This window comes from Chrysochloris asiatica, unplaced genomic scaffold (genome assembly GCF_000296735.1).
Source record: "Chrysochloris asiatica unplaced genomic scaffold, ChrAsi1.0 scaffold00204, whole genome shotgun sequence".
Taxonomy (NCBI): domain Eukaryota; kingdom Metazoa; phylum Chordata; class Mammalia; order Afrosoricida; family Chrysochloridae; genus Chrysochloris; species Chrysochloris asiatica.
In genome coordinates, this window is record NW_006408722.1 from 1171477 (window position 1) to 1184626 (window position 13150).

General features: G+C 46.1%; 1 protein-coding gene across 1 annotated transcript in view; it reads right to left on the reverse strand.

Annotated features, from left to right (window-relative positions):
- Positions 1 to 11875, reverse strand: part of MYLK3 (myosin light chain kinase 3) — a 33692-nt gene extending 21817 nt beyond the window's left edge. Inside the window, exons 1-3 of the mRNA XM_006872576.1 lie at positions 11399 to 11875; positions 4117 to 4207; positions 2447 to 2831 (exon numbers count right to left, since the gene is read on the reverse strand). Of these exons, the coding sequence (XP_006872638.1) occupies positions 2447 to 2831; positions 4117 to 4207; positions 11399 to 11875 (953 nt within the window). The remainder of the gene's footprint in view (positions 1 to 2446; positions 2832 to 4116; positions 4208 to 11398) is intronic.
- Positions 11876 to 13150: the final 1275 nt, after the last annotated feature.

Below are 13150 nucleotides of genomic sequence, written 5' to 3' on the forward strand. Positions count from 1 at the left end.
CTCCCTGAGCTGCTGGGTTGCCCTGGATAGTTGCTGTCTCTGGGTAGGACTGAAAGCCTACAGCCAAACACTGGAAACACTGGGCAGGAGGCTGTAGAATCCCTCCTGGGGACCAAGAAGGGGTCATTGATGATAGGGTGGAATGGGCAGGGTGGCATCTAATCCAAGTTGCCCCAAGCATCCAGGTGTTCAGCTGAGAAGGCCACCACTTGGGGCCAACAGTCACTGCTTCCTCCTTGGTCTTCACACCCAAGAGGTCATGGAATAAGCTCAGAAAGAAAACTTGAGTTTTCTATCTATGGCACAACACCCAGGCGGCTCTTCTCACTTCCCACACCCATAGCAGGCATCACTAAACAATTACAGCACTCTTCACCAAGTCCAGACATTGCTGTGGGATGCTCAACGCAGGCAGTCAATGCCAATCAGAGCCAGCACTTGAGTCCAAACTTACTTTCCTTGAAAATATACCCACACGCCAGGTGAGGAAGTACAGACAGTGGTCCGCCAACTTCTTGCATATCACCTGAAATTCAACTCAGGGCTGAGGCTGAGATAAAGAATCTCTCTCCTTTCCCAGAATATTTCTGAGGCCTCTAACAAGTTCATCCCAGGAGAAAGAGGAGGCTGTCTGCTCACGTAAAGATTTACAGTCTCAGAAACCCTGTGTAGGGTTGCTATGAGTTAGAATCGACTCACTAGAGTGGCAGTGGTGGGAACAAGTTCATGGAAAGTTCACCCCCTCCCCAGATTCTACATTTAGACCCTGGCTGGGATCCAAGGACGCATGTCAGGAATCCATCCAGCTTGTGGGCCTCCTGGGAGGTTCCCACTTCCTTCTAGAACAAAGGCAGACCAACGATCTGGGCTTCACTGCCCTTACCCACAGCAAACACAGACACCAGATCCCACCAGGCCACAGGGTTGGAGGCTCTATTATAGGCCAGGGTAGCCCAGGGCCTGCACGGTGGATACCAACCCCTCCAATAGAAGCCCAGGAAGCTGGGGGCAGGATGGGGAGGAGTAGGCCCGGGGCTAGGAAAGGCCTGGACACTTCTGGGTCTTCTGTACTGTTTCCACTGAGCTCAGGCCCAGAGGCAACATCCTACATGACAGGTCAGTGGGCCATAAATCCGCTTCAGAGACCCCCCCACACACACGCCCCTGAATGCCCTTCTATGACCCAATCCCCCAACAACACCCACTGCCACAGCTTCCAAGACTGAAAATGTTCACGCTACCAGGCCGTCTCATCTTCTTTGGAGCAGCTGATTGGTTTGAATCACTGACCTTGCTATTAGTAGTCCAACTAACCCACAGCACCACCTGGGCTCCTTTCTGCATGACCCAGCCCCTGCTGACCTCCCATGTCTGCGTGCTCTGTCCCTCCTCTGCCTACCATCCCAGTTAGAACTGAACTCAACGTTGGTCTCACAGAGCAGGGGAATGTGTTGGTTCCAGGCACAGGATCTGGGGGCAGCCTGGACTCCACGAACACTTAGTAATCTGAGACCGTTTTCTCATCAGTAAGATGAGGACAGCCGAAACATGGTCCTGCTGGGGTACTGGGAGAACTAACTGAGATGATGCCTGTGAAATGCTTGGCCAATGGGAAGTTCTAAGTGGACACCATTTTATTACCATTAGACTCCGAACAAGTATTATTGCTCTAAGAGCTAGTAAAGTCCTGGTGTAGCACTGTAGGTATAAACACTGGACTGCTAATCACAAGGTCAGTGGTTCAAGCCCATCAACCACTCTTTGGAAAACCTACACAGGGCTTCTAAGTTGGAGCCAACTCGACAGCACATAACAAGAACAGCAAGAGCTGGTGGAGCACTGTAGGATACGCATTAGACTGTTAGCCACAAAATCGGCAGCTCAAATGCACCAGTCGCTCCTTGGTGGTGGTGGTTATGTGCCGTGGAGTCAGTGCCGACTCACAGTGACCTGTACAGGGTTTCTGAGGCTGTAAATCTTTACAGGAGCTCATCTTTCTCTTGCGGAACAGCTGGTAGTTTTGAACTGCTGACCGTGAGGTTAGCAGCCCAATTTGTAACCACTACTCTACCAGAGCTCCTTAGAAACCCTGTACAGGATCACTATGAGTTGAAACTCAGTCAACGGCACTCAACAACAACAAGAAGAGTTGTTCTCAACCCTGGTCCACATTGAAATCAGTAGAGGAGTTAAAAAAATAATAAAATAAATAAATAAAACAATGCTGAGCCTCACTCCAGACCAATAAATCAGAATCTCTGAGCATGAGTACTTTATACATTTCCCAGGAAATTCTCACAAGAGGCAGTTAGCAATACCTGCTCTTAGCTCGTAATTCTTAGACTGTCTCCTGCCTTGACCCTTACCAGCCCAGCCCAGCCCAGCACTTACACGCAGTGGACACCCAATGAACACAGCTGGTCCAGACTAGGAAAGTGTCCCTTACCTTGGAGGCCTTTCCACATGGCCATAAGCTGCCCTGGCTTGGACTGGAGGCTCCAGAGGTGCCGGGGGCTGGGGACTGGGTCCTGAAGTCAGCCTCAGCCCCTCCTCGGAGGTCTTAGAGTCAGGCCTGTGGTCTGCACTTTCCTGGCTGATGAGACTCTTGCTGACCCTGCTGGGGGCTGCAGCCGAGCCAGTCCCAGCCACTGTGGCCTCAACCTCTGTGGACAGTGGCAGCTGGTCAGGGGGCACCTGGCCTTGACCAGAGGCTCCATCTCCTTGCCCTGGGGAGGCCCCTGCCTGGGTAAGGAGGTCTGCTCCCATCCCTGCAGCATGGGTGGAGGGCAGTGGCTCCACTGTGCCCTCTGGTGGGTCTGCCTTCTGGCTCTCTACAGAAAAAGAGGCGGGATACAAATGCACTATTAGGAAGCAATCCCACTTGTAAGAATTTATCCCAAAGATATTGCAAAGAACATGCAGAGCTGTGTTCACAACAGACAATGACTGTACCCAGCCTAAATGGCCAAACTATGACTAAACTATGGTACATCCACACAACAGAGTATCACAGAGCAATAAAAAAAGGAACATTGACTCTGTATATACGACAATGGAGTAATCTCAGGACATACAGTAAGTGAACGAGTAAGGTAGGGATAACTGATGTCTAACAAGGTAGAGTGTGTGTGTTTTACAATAAAAGTAATGGAAAGATAAGACCAGAGCTTTTTTCAATGATCACAGGGTGCAGGAGCAAGCATAGAAGCTACATTTCTCTTAATAGACCTTGTTTGGTCAATTTGACTTTGGAACCATGTAAATACTATGCAAAATGATTTTCAAATTTAAAAATTCATCTATAAAAACTGAAAACAAAGTGGAATAAATAAACCTGAGTATGAAGTGGATGGCAAAGTCCACAGCAAAAACCCTATTATTCCACGTGACTTTAAAACTAAGTAGTTGACTCTCTCTGGTAGGGTATGCATATAGGACAAAATAAACAGGTAAAAAAAACCAGTGATTTTTCAGTAACTGTGCTATTGGTGTTGGTGGTACTGCTACTATTTTTATTCTGAAACTCTGATAACGTAATGGTTATGAGTCGGGCTGCTAATATCATGGTAAGCAGTTCGAAACTACCAGCTGTTCCTCGAGAAAAAGATGAGGTTTTCTGCTCCTGTAAAAAATTAAAGCCTTGAAAACTCTATATAGGGTCATTGTGAGTCGGAACTGACTCCATGGCACATAATCACCAGCCCCACTGTATGTAAGATGGGTGTGATTATTTTTGTTCTGTGTCTATTTAACTGAGCCAGGATCCTCAGTGGTTTAGCAGTTAAGTAATTTTCCATGATGAGACCAATTATAATGTAATCACTTCCATGGGTTATGGCCAGCGTCCAATATAATGGACACTCAAGCAAAGCTTGCTTGCTTTCTGCTGGGTCTGGATTCCACATCTGATTCATCATCCAACCACTGGTTCTTTGGACTTGAGCCAGTGTATTCTCTATTGCCTGCAGATCCAGGTTCATCTGACCCACAGAATTAGGACTTGCTCACCTTTACAACTACATGAGTCATTTCTTTGATATGAACTTATCTCTGTATAGGTACATATAAAGAACCCAGGCTAAGACAGTGGGATAAAGCAAATGGGGTCCCACTTACCTTCCAGAGGTCCCCTGATCTCAGCTTGCACACCTCTTGTGCTCAGTGCATGTTTTGGTTTCGCTCCCTTCTCTTCCACTTTCTCTTTATTCTAAAATAGCAACCATAGTAATTATCAGCATCAGCAGCATCACTGAGGCCGCAAACATTTGTTGATGGACTACCATGCACTTAAGATAAAGTCTTTGGTTATCTCATGTGTTCGTTGTAGTTAGGTGCCATTGAGTCCATTCCAACTCATAGCAACCCTATGCACACTGGAGGAATGGAACACGGCCTGGTTCTGCACGTCCTCACAATTGTTACACTTGTACCCATTACTGCTGCCATGGTGCCAGTCCGTCTCCTTGGGGGTCTTCCTCTTTTTTGCTGACCCTCCACGTTGCCAAGCATGGTGTCCTTCTCCAGGGACTGACTGGTCTCTCCTGATAACAAGTCCAGAGAGATGAAGTCTCGCCATCTCATGTAGTTTTACAATAATGCTGTTGTTGTTAGCTACTGTCAAGTCAGTTTCTTGACTTATGATGATCCCGCATGCAATAGGGTCAAACTGCTGTGATCCAAAGGGGTTTTCATTGGCTGATTTTCAGAAATAGGTTGCCAGGTTTATTTTCCTAGTCTGGCCTAGCCTGGAGTTTTGCTGAAATGTGTTCAGTATCACAGCAACACTAACAGAGAAGTGGTGACTATTCTTGAAGGGTATTGGCCAGGAATCGAACCTATCTCTCCCACATGGAAGGCGGGAATTCTACCAGTGAACACCAAGGCCCACATACACAAAAACAAAAACACGATTGCTGTTGAGTTGATTATGACTCACCAACTCCATGTGCATCAGAATAGAATTGTGCACCATAGGTTTTCTTTCTTTCCTTCTTTCTTTCTTTCTATTGTGAATGAGTGAAGGTTTACAGACAAAATCATATGTTTTACATTCAATAAATCATACATTTTGTTTCAACTCAATGATTGCGATTCCAGTCTTTGCTATGGATTGCACTTCAATGTAAAGAAAACAAAAATCCTCACCACTAGACCAATAAGTAACATCAAGACAAATGGGAAAAAGATTGAGGTTGTCAAAGATTTCGTTTTGCTTTGACCCACTATCAACACTTATGGAAGCAGCAGTCATGAAACCAAACAACATATTACATTAGGCAAATCAGATGCACAAGAACTCTTAAAGAGTGTTGAAGAGCAAAGATGTCAGTTTGAGGCTAAGGTGCATCTGACCCAAGCCATGATGTTTTGACATACACACACACGCACATTCCAACTTATGGTGACCCATGTGTTAAGACTCAAACTGTGCTTCATGGGTTTTGGTTTTTGTGTTTTAACTTTATATTCTGTTGACTGTAATCTTTATGGAAGCAGATTGCGGTCTTTCTTTCACTCTGCTACTGGATGGGTTTGAACAGCCACTCTTAAGATTAGTTGATGAGTGCAAACTGTTTATGACACCGAAGGACATTCAACTTTGCTACAAAGGATCAAAGACAGCTTGAGATGCATTTTTTGCACAACATTTAACATGGTTTAATTTGCTATCAATATTTAAAATTTAGAAGATTTTACATTAAAATGCATGGCTTCTTTTGGGGTTGAAATATACATTTGTTGAACTGTATACTTTAAATGCATGCAGTATATTAATGTGGAAGTATAGCTCATCGTACGTAAATTGTGCCCTAACAACACTCATTAGAAAAACAGTCTAGGTTCTCTGATAGGTCTAGGCCACCGTAGCAAACAATTCTAGAACCATTCCTTCTAACTGGGTATCAGAGGCCTCATCTCTAAAACTGAGGGTCAGTTCCACTGTTTATTTTACACTCTGCCTTGGGATTCAAGAACAGCAGCCTTTGCCTCTAAACGTAAGGACGCAACACTCAGGAAGCCCCTTCCACAGGGCCTGCACGCGCGTGCCTGCATTCACTTAACAGATGAATGTTAGCAGCTGCTATGTCAGTGTGACCTGAACTAGGAGTATCCTGGTGCCCCCGTGGTTGAGGGAAATGGAGGCATTATCACAAGCCTTCTCCTGTTTCACACCCCTCCCCCACGGTAGACAAGGGCTTGTGCAGAGTGTCCTTTGGCAGACCTTGTTGGGTTCAAACTGTTCTGTCACTCCCTCTGTCTTTAATGCAGGCACGCACATGTACACAGACACACACATACACTGCACACAGATGGCTTAGGCGGTCCTGAGGGCTCAACCTCCTGGTCCCTGCCTTAGTAATCTGTACACTCAGATCAAGTAAATAAACTCCAAACACCATTCTAGAAGACCGATGTCTGAACAACGTGGCTGTGATTCAAGCCCACCTCTGGATGAACCTGAACCCGAGACAGCACCTGACTTCTAGTAACAATCGAATTATTTTAACAACCAAATAAAGTGCACACTTCAGAAGATCCAAGGAGGTCCTTCACAGAGTCCTGACACACTTTTCAAAATTAACAACCAGTTGTCGTTAGGTGCTATTGCATCAGTTTCCACTCCTAAGGACCCTATGCACAACAAAACAAAACACCACCCAGTCCTGTGCCATCCTCACAATTTGCTACACTTGTCTGAGCCCACTGCTGCTGCCACAGTGCCAATCCATCTCATTGGGGATCTTCCTCTGGTAGGATTGAAATCAATTCCACAAATAATTACCATGCAGATAAGCACCGGACTGCTAACCACAAGGCTGGCAATGTAAACCCACTGGCCACTCCTTGGTTCCCTATACAGGATCGCTATGAGCGGGAACCTACTTGACTGCACCGAACAACACCACCACCGCCAATTCTCAAGGCAGGCTAAGGAAATACAAAAGGCGTCTCCATAAAGTCTCCATTATGTGCAGCTTTCAGCACTGACAATGTGTTATAAAGCTTTGTCTGTATTTCAGTTCACTGCCCATTCTCAAAGCACTTCCTGTGAGACCAGTCCTGGCCTCAGTTCAAAAAGGGAAGTAGGGCCTTCACGTCACGAGCCAATAAGAAACTGACATCTTGGTTGGGAGACTAGACACAACGCTGCATATAGCTACTAATATGTGTATTATATTAAATACAAGGACCAGAAGAGATGTCAGTCAAGTGTCATTGTAGCAGCATACAGAAGAAACGTTGCAAGGATCCAGAAAAGGAAAATGGCTATGTTTTCTCCATTCCAGAAGTGCCTAAATATCTGCAATACGTGACAGCTAATTACATTAACATATAAAAAAAACTCTTACATTTAAACGATGCAGAAGGCATCCAAAGAAGATGGAAGGAATACACAAAGTCACTATACCAAAAAGAATTTGTTGATGTTCAACCATTTCAAGAGGTAGATAGGTAAAAACCAATGGTATTGAAGGGAGAAGTCCAAGGTGTACTGAAGGCATTGCAAAAAACAAGCCTCCAGGAATTGATGGAATACAAACTGAAATGTTTCAACAAACTGATACAGTGCTGGAGGTGCTCACTCATCTTTGTGTAGAAATTTGGAAGACAGCTACCTGGAAAACGGACTACAGGAGGTTCATATTTGTGCCCATTCCAAACAAAAGTGACCCAACAGAATGCGAAGCTTATTGAACAATATCATTACTATCACATGCTTCTGTTGAAGAGAATTCAAAAGTGGCTGCAATGATACATCAACAGGGAACTGCAAGAAAGTCAAGCCGGATTCAGAAGAGGACTTGGGACAAGGGATAGCTTGACTGATGTCAGATGGATCTTAGCTGAAAGCAGAGAATACCAGAAAGATGTGTGCTTGTGTTTTATTGACTATGCAAAAGCATATGACTATGTAGAGGGCAAAAAATTATGGATAACATTGCAAAAAAAATAGGAGTTATAGAATACTTCATTGTGATCTTGAAGAACCTGTGCATAGACCCAGAAACAATCATTTGAACAGAACAAGGGGATGCTGAATGGTTTAAAATCAGCAAAGGTGTGAGTCAGGGTTGTTGTATCCTTTCACCATACTTATTCAATCTATATGTTAAGCAAACAATTTGAGAAACAGGATTATGTGGAGAAGAATGTGGCACCAGGATTGGAGGAAGACGAAGGCTCATTAACAACTTATGATGTGCATATGACACAATCTTGCTTGCTGAAAGCAAAAAGGACTTGAAGCACTTACTGATGAAGATCAAAGAATACAGCCTTCAGCATGGCTTAAGGAGCTCGGTAGCATAGTGGTTGTGAATCGGGCTGCTAACCTCAGGGTCAGCAGTTTGAAACTACCAGCTGTTCCACGGGAGAAAGATGAGGCTTTCTGCTCCCGTAAAGATTTACAGCCTCGGAAACCCTGTACAGGGTCGCTATGGGTCAGAAACGACTCCACAGCACATAACGACCACCATACCTCAACATAAAGAAAAAAAATCCTCCCAACTGGATCAATAAATAACATTATGATAAAGGGAGGAAAGTTTGAAGCTGTCAAGGATTTCATTTTATTTGGATCCACAATCAATGCTCATAGAAGCAACAGTGAAGTAATCAAACTACGTATTGCATTAGGCACAAGACCTCTTTAAAGTGTTAAAGAGCAAAGATGTTATTGTGAGGATTAAGGGGAGTCTGATCCAAGCAAGCCATGGTAGTTTCAATCACCTAATACGAATGTGAAAGCTGGACAATGAATAAAGAAGATCGACTGTAGAAGAATTAATACATTTGAAGTTGTTGTTAAGTGCCGTCGAGTCAGTTCTGACCCATAGCGACCCTGTACAGGGTTTCCAAGGGTGTAAATCTTTACAGGAGTAGAAAGCCTCATCTTTCTCCTGCAGAGCAGCTGGTAGTTTCGAACCGCTAGACCTTAAGGTTTGCAGCCCGATTCGTAACCACTACTCTACCAGAGCTCCTTGAAGTAGGTGCTGGCAAAGAGCATTGACTATACCATGGACTGCCAGAGAAGGAGCAAATCTGTCTTGGAAGAAGTACAACCAGAATGCCAGGACTGTGAGACTTCATCTCAGGTACTTTGGACATGTTATCAGGGGGACCGGTGCGTGGAGAAGGACATCCTGCTTGGTAGAGTTGTGAGAGTCAACAAAAAAGAGGAAGACCCTCAACCAGATAGATTCACACAGTGCCTACAACGGGCTCAAACACAGCAACAATGCTGACGACGGCACAGGGCTGAAAAGTATGTCCCTCTGTTGTACAGCACACAACAACAACATAACAACATAAAGAATTTTAAAAGTCAGTCAGAAAAGGGTCCAAGACTAAAACAGAAGAAAGGGACAATGACAAGAGCAGGCAATTCACACACACACACACAAACATGAAACTTTTCAGTTTATGAAAGAAATAAAATTAAATCTTTACTTCCAATAAAATTAAAACTACAATGAGTAGCTTCAGTCTATCTACTTTTGGTATGTTTGAAATTTTCTACAGTAAAAAGTTACATCAATCACACAAGTCCTGGTATGGTGCTACATAGGCTAAGCACTGGACTGCTAACTGCAAGGTTAGCTGTTCAAACCCACCAGCTTGCTTCCTAGAAACCTCATACAGTGTCACTATGAGTTGGACATGACTTGACAGCACTTAACCACAACAACAACAGGCAAGCAAAGAATCAAAAATGTAGAGACACCAAGCATTTCCATATGCTACTGGCAGTAGACTGAAATGGAATAAGCTCTTTGAAGGTGGCTTAGCATTTTGTCTTCTAGAAATGTGTCTCACAGATAAACTCACACTTGTGTTCGAAGACATACTTCTACAGATATTCACAGCATCATTATTTGTAATAGCTGAAGAGGAGAAACAATATAAACAATGGTTTAAGATTGCTTAACAAATTAAAATACATCCCAGAAAATGGAGCACTCTGTAACTTTAACAAGAAATAAGAATGAGGGAACTTTCTAGGTACAAATATGAAACCATGTCTAAAATATATTAAGTAGAAACAAAAATCAGAGTCAGACAGTATAATTCATATTTGAGTTAAAACAAAGGGAGCAGTGTGCATACCAGTGTGCTTATATTCATGGAGGCACTGAATGTATCTGAAAGGATTCATAGAAAACTGGTACCTATGGCGGTCTTGGGAAAGGTGCCTGGACAAGAGGAGAGGTGGAGGCTGTGGGTGGAGCACAGAGCAGGAGGGAGACAAATACCTTCTAAAAATAAAAAGAATCAGCCCAGTTGCTGTGAGCTGCGTTCCAACTCATGATGACCCACGTGTGTAAGAGTAGAATTGAGCTCCCTAGGGTTGTCATTGCTGCTTTTTTCAGAAGCAGACCTCCAGGTTTCTCTCCTGAGGTCCATCTGGGTGGACTCAAGTCTCCAACCTTCCAGTAGGCAGCCTAGTGTGTTAGCTCTTGTGCACGGGACTCCGTGTGTGTATAATAGTTTGGGAAAACCTGCAGAGAAAGTAGGAGAAGGAGTGTGGGGTGGGGATGATCTCTAACCTGGCTGGGTGGGAAGCATGCACAGACTCCTTCAGCCTTGCCAGTGAAAGCCTCAGGAGCTGCCACAGAGTCAGCACAGGCCCCTCTGGACTCCATCTTATCTCTTTGCCAGAGCCTGGTTGGTAACTACAGGGATTTGCAATGGTGGCTCCTGGAAGTCTGAATGTTGCTAAGTGGCCAAACACTTAGCTGTTTTCAAACAGGGCATTGCCTTACCACACCTCACCCAGCCTCCCTACCCTACCCCAACCCACCCTGTCCCCCAGTCTAGGTTCCATTAGCCAGTGGGTTTGATTATGTAACCCTTGGGAGCAGCCACTGCTCCCTCCACCCCCAGACCCCCTCTCTGCCCTCTGTCTTCCATGGGCCACTGTCAACACTCACATTCCCATCGGCAGCTGCATACTCCACCCACTCTGGGGCAGGAAAGTGGGAGGGGGCAGAGTTGGGTTTCTGAGCGGAAGGCGGGTGAAGGGGTCTTGTCAGGGTAAACTGATCGCTCCCCACCTCCCTCCCATCCCAGGGTTGAAGGAGCAGGGATGGGGGGCTAGAGAAAAAAGTCACAAGATGTCAAAGACACTTAGCTGCTTCCTCTCCTTAATGGCCCGTGTCTCCCCACTTCTGGGTTCCCTGGAGCTGCCCACAGACACAAAGTCCTTGCCTTCCTGCCCCTGTGCAGAGCAGGTCAGTGTCCACACCTCTCTGAGTCCACCTCTAAGGTTCCTGTTTCTTCCCTTCCACACCAACAGGCCCCACAGGAGGCACCAGACAGGGACAGTCTCCCCACCTGGGTCCCTGGGCCTCCCTTCCAGCCAGAAAGGTACCAGTACAGGGAAACAGCAACCAACCTCTTCAGGGCCTTCAGTCAGGCTTCCTTTTCTCCAGGGCACACTCCCTTGCATGATGAAATCCACTACCTTCGAGTTCTGGAACATGGCCCCCAAGAAAGCAATGGCCTTGTCCACGGCCACCACCATCCGGAAGAGGGCTTCAAGTCTGGTGCTGTGCTGGGCAGCGTCCTGTCGCACGGCCCTCACCAGCTCCAGGACCTCAGGACTCCCAGCCTGAGGGTCGGCTGGGGACAAGCCACCAGCTCCCGCCAGGCCCGGTGCTCGGGAGGCCTCCAGACGATGGAGGCCTTGCTCCAAGTGGCCCATGCCATGGCACACACACTGCAGCTTCTCCGTGATGTCTTCTTGGAAATGCAGGAGCTTGTCGACTTTCTCATTCAGCATGTTGATCTTGCTGTCCATGGTGTTTAGACTAACCTTGCCCAGAACTGGCAGCTCCTGGGACCCCGAATTCTCCTTGGAGGTGTCTGACATCCTAAGGCAGGCTTGACAAGGGTGAAGAAATGGAAGACCCACAGACGCCTGCTTTTCACTACCGTAATGGTGCCTGGAAGTTCATTGTCCTTGGAAGCTAACGGCCTTGCCCCTCCGTGCCAGCCCACACAGTGGCCTGGTTGCTTGGGGAGCCCAGAGGACCAGGTCCTCTCTGTGCCTTTGCTTATCTCGCCTTCTGCCATGCCGTGAGTGGCGGGCTGAGTTTGGCCCAGGCACCTCTCCTTGGGCCCCTTTGACATCATGGCAGCAGTTAACATTCCTCTCTGAGAGGCTGCTGATGGGCAAATATTTTAAGAATCTGCCCAAGGCAGGCAGGGGGTCATGTAGCTGAAGCTAGAGGTTAGTAGGCAACTACCTATTGGCCGGAAGCTAAAGAGGGGCTCTTGGGATCCCAGGACAGAGTAAGACGAGTAGAGAGTACCCCTGCCCACTTGGGTCCCACTTATCACACAGATACAATACAAAACAAGACCAAACAGAAGGAAATCAGAGGTCATTCACAAAAGTTCACATTTTTTTCTATGATGAAAACTTTGATACGCTTGCAAATTAAAATAAAGTTTTGATGCCTGGACTTAGCCAATGCTGTAAGCATGTGTTTAGGCTGCCAGGGCCCCCCCCCCCCCCTACACTTGGCCCTGTCACTAGTCACTTGTATCTAAAAATAGAGCTGAAAGACAATGGCCCAGGCTGTTCACCAAGGGTCACTCTGCAGGTCACAGTGTCTGCAGAGCCCTTTGGGGAACGTTTACCAGCTACCTCTGTTCTCCCCAATGATGACTGTGCAGCTCTCCGGCACCACATTCTAAACAGAAACAGACTTCACAGGACCCGAGAGAGCAATTTGTTCTGTGATTTCCAAATGCTTCAGCTCCAGGAACCCTTGGTTCAATGAAACAGTGGAAATAAAACAGACAAAACAACAGAGAGGCTCAAGTTGATGCTGAGGTGGGGTTCAGGAGGACACCACAGAACCCTGCCTGAGGTGGTCACAAACACCATTTTCATCCAGCTCTTCATCTGGAGGAAGCAAAGTCCAGAGAGGAAGATTTGTCCAAGGCCACTCAGCCCATGGCCTCGTAAAGATGGTTCAGGGATAGTCAGTGATAATGCCAAGTGTCCCCATAAGTCTCCATTAGTCCAAGTAACCAAATAAAGGCAGTTATGATAATAAACTCTGACTTAGAAATTTTACATCTGAAAGCATCCTTAGATCCTTTTGCTATTTTAAGTCATAGGTAATTGTGATAGTTA